This window comes from Colius striatus, chromosome 12 (genome assembly GCF_028858725.1).
Source record: "Colius striatus isolate bColStr4 chromosome 12, bColStr4.1.hap1, whole genome shotgun sequence".
In the NCBI taxonomy this organism is placed as follows: domain Eukaryota; kingdom Metazoa; phylum Chordata; class Aves; order Coliiformes; family Coliidae; genus Colius; species Colius striatus.
Window position 1 is genome coordinate 12,873,667 of NC_084770.1, and position 8,735 is coordinate 12,882,401.

The window sequence follows — 8,735 nt, forward strand, 5'->3', positions numbered from 1 at the left end:
TTCTCTTTAGATTTCACTACTACACCTACTACTCAAACATGAGTCAGATACCAAAAAATCATATCACTAGCTTAGGTAGGAAGAGCTGTTGAGGTGAAGCCATCTCCATCTTTTGTTTTACAAGGCTTTCTCCATAATTTTGGGGATGAGAAAAAAAGTATCACAGTGAAGATTAGATTTTCAGTTTAATCAAAATGCTCCAGGAGATAGTGTTGGGAAAAGCTAGTACAGTGGAATGCTTCAGATCCAAAGGTCATGCAAACAGATTTAACCAAGAAGTTAAGTTTGTAAGTTAATACAAGTAGCAATTAGTGCTTCATTTATCATAGAATCATAGGATGATAGGGGTTGGAAGGGACCCTTAGAGATCACCTAGTCCAATCTCCCTGCAGAAGACTTTAAGGAACCCTAGTGACTGGAACTCGTATGTTCTTTGGATACCTCTCCAATAAAAAAGAATATTAATAGTTCAGATGGAACCCAATTTGACAGAATCTGAGATACAGACTTTATCCACAGAATAAATACCTGTACAAAGTCAACTCCCACTTACATCAATCACCTCGTCTGAGAGTCAGGTAGCTCTTTCTCCTTGGGTTTTCTTATCCCTTTGCAGGCACTGTTAGTGCAGGAAACTCTGCTATGTGCAATCACTCTTTTCTTCACTTTTGTATGTGCAGATGGCCATGATATGGTAGATAAAATCCCTTTAGTATAGGACAGGTGTTGTAAGTGCATCCAGTACAATTTGGTATATGGATAATATATGGAGCATATCTGGGTATTTTAGGAGATCTCAACCCAGATTATTGTCTCCTTGATACAAAGAGAGTGTAAAAAAAAAAGCTACTATAGTTTTCAATTTAAAGTTAGGGAGAAGAAAATTTTCAGGATCATAGAAATGTAGATACAGATGCTTACAAATAAATTTGTTACTTTATTTTGGGGTGCAACTGAAGTCATGTAAGCAAAACTAAAAAAATGCTGCTGTAAATCTAATCATAACAGCAATAGCATTTTAGTCTCCCCTTTCCCGTGACGTATTTGAGTCTTAAGCATATAGTATTCTAAATATCTGATGCTTTTATATTAAATATGCATTTTGAATTGCATAATCTTTGAATAATGCAATAACTTCAAGGAATCTAAAAGTCTATTAAACAAGTGCCTGGTTTTATTTACAGTAGTAGCTACATTAGCAATACACTTTGCTTAATATATGATAGCAGCCACAGCATCACATCTATTACCTATCGTATTTAAATGTTCTAACACCAGCAGCTCTTGGTGAGCTTTGAGTGGAAGCTATCTGCAATTGATAATGCAGAAAGAACAAACACAGCAATTTAAAAACCTTTACGAGAATTAGGACTGCAACACTAGATAGTTACGGCTGACACCTTCCAGAATACAGCAACCATGTGATCACAGGAACTTAAAGTAGTTTTCCATTTATGTACAGTCACAGAATCACAGAATCTCAAGGACTGGCAGTCATATGACTATAATGGCTTAGTAAACTCAGCATACACAATGCACTGGGCTCAATCTGAGGACTAAAAAATTTTTTATGATTCATATTTTGGCAAAGGAAGATGCCTACCAGGCATAACACAGCTGAGCTTGTTATGTACAAAAAAACTCATTACAATAGATCATCTGTATTGTTTTGATGCTTATCTAGCTGGATGTATGCCATTAAAATCAAGTGACAGTGTCATAAGCCTAAAGCCCTTCTCAGTTCATGAATTCCCCTATTCATTTCTCACCAAAATTACATCTGAATGATACATCAAGTTCATCAGGAGAGAAGTTCAGCTACATATGGGCTCACTGTTACTGGTAATTGAAAATAACTAACCAATTATGAAGAGCAGACTGAGAGGTGATCTCACTAATGTTTACAAATATGTAAAAGGTGGCTTTCAGGAAGATAAAGTCAGGATGTTCAACGACAGGATAAGGGGCAATGGGTACAAGCTGGAACATAAGAGATTCCATGGAAATACACAGAAGAATTTCTTCACTGTGAGGGTGAGGGAACACTGGAAGGGGCTGCCCAGATGGGTTGTTGAGTCTCCTTCTCTGGAAGCATTCAAAACCGAACTGGATGAGTTCCTGCGTGACCTACTCTAGGTAGTCCTGCTTTGGCAGGGAGATTGGACTAGATGATCTCTGAAGGTCCCTTTCAACCCTTAAGATTCTGTGATTATCAGCACCCCTATGAAAAAGCTGAATGTGTCATTGTCACTAAGCCTGCCCAGTAACACTTGGGTTTCAGATATACTAGAAAACATACATACCACAGGGTAAGAAGGGCCTTCACCCATTTGTCTCTTGGATTTGTATGTTTTACAACCCCTCTTTGTGTGGAAGGTGGAAAAAACAAGAGGAAGAGCAAAAAACAGTCTTCAGCTGATAGGAGCTGAACAGCAATGCAAAATTAGTACTTGCCAAGCATATGAGATGTGACAGGCTTTATACCTTAACTGCAACATTAGATCAGCAGGTTTTCTATTCCTTACAAAGATCACCATCTATTCAATCCTAAGTTATTTTGCTGCTGGAGTGGGAGAAAAAAAAACAGTAAGAAGATGTTAAATCAATTTATGATTCCATATATGAAGAGAAATTTTTCTGTCAAAGATCCCATCTGCAGTGCCCTGACAGTGAATGGTATGGGATTGCCTTAGGGGGGGGAAAAAATAAATTAAAAAAGAAGAAAAAAAGATTAACCCAAAACCAAAACAATAACCTTCCCCTAAACAAATCAAGAAAACCCCACAGTAAAAAAAATGCACAAATAAAAGTCAGTAATAATACTCCAGCAGACCAAAGAGTCACTGACTGGTCTCGATATAGTGAGAGCAGGAGACTTTGGAACTGAGGTATGAAGTTGTACTGAGACTTTGAAGGGAAAGCTCTTACACTCCTTATGCAAGTGACATCCAAGCTGTAACTAAAAGCTTCACTGGCATTTTTCAATAAAATTATTTTAAATTATATATATATAAATGGAAAGGAAAAAGTCCCCAAATGACCATATAATATTGCATATGAAATTATTCAACAGTGTTACACATGCTGAATTAGGAGCTGAAGACCAAAGATATAGAGGAAAAAGTAACATACTTACATAAATGCAGAACAGCCCAACAAAAATAATCAGGATTCAGGTTTACTTAGAAATAGTCATCATTTTCAGAGCTCACAAAAATGTTGCACTGATCTGATGATTTTGTAAGTACAGCACTGACATATAATACTGACTTGTATCCCCAGGATATGCTAGTATTCGTACCAGTAATGTAACAACCTTACCAATCTGTGTTATTAAGCATAGAAACTAATTTATTTTCCTACAATGAGGTTGGTTATAAGAAAAATATTCAACAGAATAAGAGGAACTAAAAAACTGAAGTCATAGATCAGTGCGTGAAGCATCTAGTGGTTATGTAGCAATGGCTGCCATGAGGAAGGACAAGTTACAAAAGCAATACAAAACCTTTAACTGGCCATACCTGGGAGTACAAAGAGCCACCAATCGAATTTCGGTCTTCACTTTCTAATTTTGCTCACCTACTTTGAATGTGATAGCTTGAAAACCCACCTGGATGAGTTCCTGTGTGACCTACTCTAGGTGGTCCTGCTCTGGCAGGGGGGTTGGACTAGATGGTCTTTCAAGGTCCCTTCCAATCCTTAAGATTCTGTGACTCCAGGCTTTTCTGAACCAAATTCATACACAGCTCTGATTCCTAACATTTCCATCCCTGCCTATCTCTTCTCAAGGTAGGCTGGGGATCCTCACCTTCCAATGTTTTTAATATGAATTCACTAGATGTGTCCGTACCTTTTTGTTAGTGCCCAATTTAGCCTGCAAGCTCTTTGAGCCCGAACAGGAGCCTGCACTAGTGATAGCAAATGTGAGTCAGAGCTCTGCAGTTTTCCCCATAAATTAGGGGAATCCTCAGGGAAGATGCTTTCACTAGGAGGCTGATAGTGTCTTAGTATCAGAGACATGGAATCCACCTGCTTGAAATTTAAGCCAATTAATTTTAATCCTTCACAGAGACTTGACAGTTCCCAGATTTGTAGAGCCACAAGTGGATTGCTTAAGTTCTAGCAAGTTTTGAAACCATAAAATAACAGCCTTACATTCATGAGCTCCATTTAAAAAATCCAACATCTCTCAGCTCCTCTCTTAAGGACACCAAAAATGCTTTATGTTTCAGTTTAAAAATTATTGCTTTTCTTCTCTGTGACTAGAAGTTACCAAAAACCAAGGCATAGATATATTGGCAAGACTCTGGTGCTGACAAGTGAGACAGCTGACAGTCTACTTGGTCGCATCTCTGAAGTCTCTGTGGGCCATGTAATAGAACTTAAAAAGCTGAGCAGCCTTCCCCAGTGAACCTGCACCCATGTCCTACCTGCTCCATGATGACCCATTTCTTTTATCAGGCATCCTTTTTACTAAAGTAGGGTCTGCAGGCCTCCATCAAGTGATCCTGCATCAGGAAAACCACTTTGTGCTAGAAGTCATAAGATACTGTAGGAAACACATAAAGGGGAGGAAAACACTGCAAATTTCTCTTCTGGAGGTAGCCCTTTAAGTTGAATGCAGGCTTTTACCATAACTATAATGCTTCTCAGTAGGCAAGCTAAAAAGTGTGCCCTGTAACAATATGTGTAAGGTTTCTTCTGAATAAATCAAGAAACTTGTAAGAAATTCTCTCGAGTCTGATTAAGATGAAATTGAGCTAATAAAACACCTTTGTGTTAGGCAAAAGCTTCATATGTAGCAGCTGTCTGGGGGAGACGAAAGAATGACATCTTAGAGAGCCTACAGCTATCCATAGGGCAAAGAAAGTGAGCACACTGGAAAGTGGCTTTAACAGGTGTGAATACACTTGCATAATTGTTTCAACTGGGGGCCAGTAAGTACAGGAATTAATTTCAAGGGGAAGTCACTTTTCTTAATTAACAAAATAAGCATATCACAGATAGTGCAGATGTTAATGTTTATTTTCTTATAACTCCAATTGCTATTTTTCCACAAGTGGACTTTGTTTAACAATCATTCAAGAAATATTCTAATGCTAACTACAGTTAAAAGGAAACATTTTGGCACAAGACAGTGCCAAAGTAACAAAATAGTCAGAATAAATAACCTGCTTTACACTTGCTGAACAAACAAAAAATAACATGCAATACAGTTAATAAAATTCATACTCTGTACTCTTATATCATATTAGTAACTGACACATATTAGTAACAATCAAAACTTGAATAAAATGCTTAATTCAAGCAAAACAGTGATGCAATATGAATCAACTCAAGAAGTTCAATGGTTCCAAAGAAGCCAGAGATGTGTGAGTAAGCACACAACAGTGTACAAGGCAACAACCTCAACCAAGAGGTTGAACATAGTGGTTCTTGTGCCACGTCTGTGTTTAGTTCCCTGCTGGAAACCATATCACGTTGACATCTTCTTGAGTTTATAGCTGTTGAAAGAGTAAAAGAACATACATAAATAATGACTCAACCACAGGTCAACCATAGATTTCTCTCTCTACCTCCAGATATAGCACCTTCAGAGAGAATAGTTTAGGTACAAAGAGGGGTATGTGACATGACTGTCTTTGGGAGGACACTGAAAAACAGTAGCCATGAAGCAGGCTTTCATACATGTTCTGTTTTCATCAGCCTAGTAGCATTTAGAGGTTTAGATTCCTACCTCAGGAAAAGAAGATGCTTCTTCACCCAGGCATCTTTAGGATTTACACAGGCATTCAGCCCACCGTAGGTGTGGAAGCTGGAAAAGAAATAACAATAAAGAGATCAGTAAATTCCTGCTAGTAAGTACTGTGAAGATGCATTTGGTCAAAAACATACATCATAGTTACTTTATAAACAATAGCAATTGCTTTTGTAAATGCCAGTTAAATATGGGATGCTCCTCAACTCCTCCAAGACTACATGAACAAAAAGAAATACTGAGTGAAATTTAAACATTGTAGCTGCTTCAGTCTCAGGAATCATTTTTGCACCATAAAATTGTGTTCAATTTATTGGAACTATTGAGACAAAGAACTTTGCTGGATGCCAGAAATAATGTGTGAGACTAAGGACAATAGTTACTGGCAAGGCAAGGTGACAGATCAACTTTTAAGGAGGGCTAAAACCTTGTGGTAAATGTGTCTGTTAACAGGTTTTGGCAAGGGAGTATTCTGTCTAGGGTGGCCCTGAGCTGGAGACAAAGTATGTGTTTGCAGAGCTGGTTCCTAAACAGTCAAATTTATTATTTACATTGTACAAGTATCCTATGAATTAGTAGTCCATTTCAAGTAGAGGTTGCATATTTTACTTACAGTTGTGATATTATTCAGCTAATTTAACATTTTGAAAAAGCTATAAAAATCATAATGTTCAAATCACTGCTTCTGCCTAAATAGACATCCTGACATAAATACATATCAGAAAAAACAGAGAATCTTCTGAAAAGTAACCTACATGATGGCAGGGATATCACAGACTTCACTGGAGAGCTGTTCAGTGTAGCCCTTTAACACCCACCGGGGCAGACGCAGTTTGGTGTAAGACAGGCAGCAATCCTGATTGGTTTGTGCTGGAATGAGAGAAAACAACCAAGTAAATAAAACCTATTTGGGACCATGCTGCCTAGGGTCCTTGCTGTTCAGATCCCCATTGACAGAAGAGGAGCATCAGCCAGCATCCTTTGACAAAACAACTCCCTTCCACCTCACCCTCATCCCGCTGCCAGCTGCATGCATGCCCACCCTGAACCACACCAAGAACCACTTCCCAGGGTCTGGTGCCAGAGCTCACTTACCTTCAGAGATGCCACACAGAAGCAGTGCTAGGAGCCCCAGCAGAGAAGTCAAGACAAAGCTCTTGCTGCTAAAGCCAGCCATTTCCACTCCCCACAGCACGTGTGCTCCAGGAGAGGCTCGGCTGCTGCCTGCTCATCCTGCCGGCCTCCACCTGCTTATAAAGGGGTGGCAGGAGCCGCGGGAATTCACACGAGGGCGGGTTACACCGTCATCAGCGGGTTTTCCCATGGCAAATTCCATCGTGCCCAGTCTGGCCTCAAGTACACCTTCCTGGTGCTACAGCCACAGATAACATCCTGCTGGGGAATTTTTATTTTTTTTCCCCTTAAAGTAGGTTAAAAAGATTCAACCAAAAAGAAAAGGAAATAAAAGGCTGTGAGGTAATGGTTCTGTGGGTGAAGCACGTGTATTTTAGGGGTAGGACTGTGGGTTGTGAAATGAGGAAAGTCAAACGTAGGTAACTCTCGATGTCACCTACAGAAACTGTGTATCTGCTGTGTTCTAATAAGCCTGACTTGGGGACAGAGAGAGATGAGCCCAATCCAGTCAGATTGATTTCAGTATGACATACTGAGAGGAGCTATCTGCCATGAAACCAAAGCACTACACTAGTATTTACTAGTTGGCCACCACAATAACATCAGCCTTTCCAGAGTACTGCTTTCTGAGCTCTAGATTGTAGTATTGGTGAGGACATGTGAGCAACGTTAAGTATTCACAACGTGTTTTTCTCATAGAGTTTCTCTTACCATGTATTCACTGCCATCACTTTCAGTTTGTTACACATCTGAATTAGCTTAGAAGCAACTTGAAATGTGATCTATATTTTCTACTGCATTTGTACTGTCCAGAATGCATTAATGCTGCTTCATAAGCAATAGCTGTATCTTGTTATTTCTTTCATGCCAAGCTGTACCCAAGTACTGTGATTCCCAAACATTCAACTGAAATGCACACAATCTTAAAACTGCCTCGTATGGCTCAGGAGAAACCCCTGGGGATAGGCTCTGTCACTGCTGCAGGTACACTGTTTGAGCTGCTACTGAGAGCTGTCACTTTCCAATGCCATTTAGTGTATTAAATGAATGTGATGGCTGCAGGCCATGTCCTAGTCAGCTGGTGTACAAAGGAGCTGCTACCAGGTTATAGAGTAACCTGAGCTTAAAGTCGCTTCTCTTAAGGTAGAGCTCAGGGACACGGCCTTAGCTCATAATCACATAGTTTTCATCCTAGGTTGTTTTCTTAATTGAACATTGGAACAGACTGTTATTCAGAGAAATTAATTTCACTATATAATAGCCAGAATTTAGGGAAGTTCATATGGCTTTTTTTCATTCCATAAAGATAGGAGTAATTAAACATAAATGACTCCAACTTATTTCTAGGTTGACAAGTATGACAAAGCATCAGGTTGGTAATAAGCAATTCTCTGTCTTCTCCATCAGCACCACTTTAAAAAAAAAACCAAAAAAACAAACCTGTCTGTTCAGTAACAACCTGGGATGGTTTATTTCCTTCTTATTTTTAAGCAGGAATTCACACCATCCAGTCTCTGTCTTTTAAGACATTGACCTGGTGGAGAGTCTGGTGGGTTTTCCACAGGGTTTGCCCCAGCATCCCAAGGATCCAAACTTCCTTTTCCTATGGATCCCTACCTATTATGCTCATATCCAATCTTCTCATCTGAGCTCTGACACCTCTACTCATAACTAGACACAGTAATTTGGATATCAGAGCAATGACAGCACCCATCACCATTAGTGCTCAGCCCATACTTCTGCCTTGCAGGCAGTTTTCATCACCAGAGGCCAAAGCTGGTGGTGTGCTTCATGTTGCAGCAGGACTCTTGTTCATAGTACTCCTTTCATCTCATGGTTTGTT

General features: G+C 39.4%; 1 protein-coding gene across 1 annotated transcript; it reads right to left on the reverse strand.

The window, feature by feature from the left end:
• Positions 1-5,031: 5,031 nt before the first annotated feature.
• On the reverse strand, positions 5,032-6,973 carry CCL20 (C-C motif chemokine ligand 20). Its single transcript, XM_010206764.2, has 4 exons — positions 6,854-6,973; positions 6,514-6,628; positions 5,738-5,815; positions 5,032-5,504 (listed from the first exon to the last, which is right to left on the reverse strand). Exons 1-4 carry the CDS (start codon positions 6,933-6,935, stop codon positions 5,477-5,479), a joined length of 303 nt encoding a protein of 100 aa, XP_010205066.2. The 5' UTR covers positions 6,936-6,973; the 3' UTR covers positions 5,032-5,476.
• Positions 6,974-8,735: the final 1,762 nt, after the last annotated feature.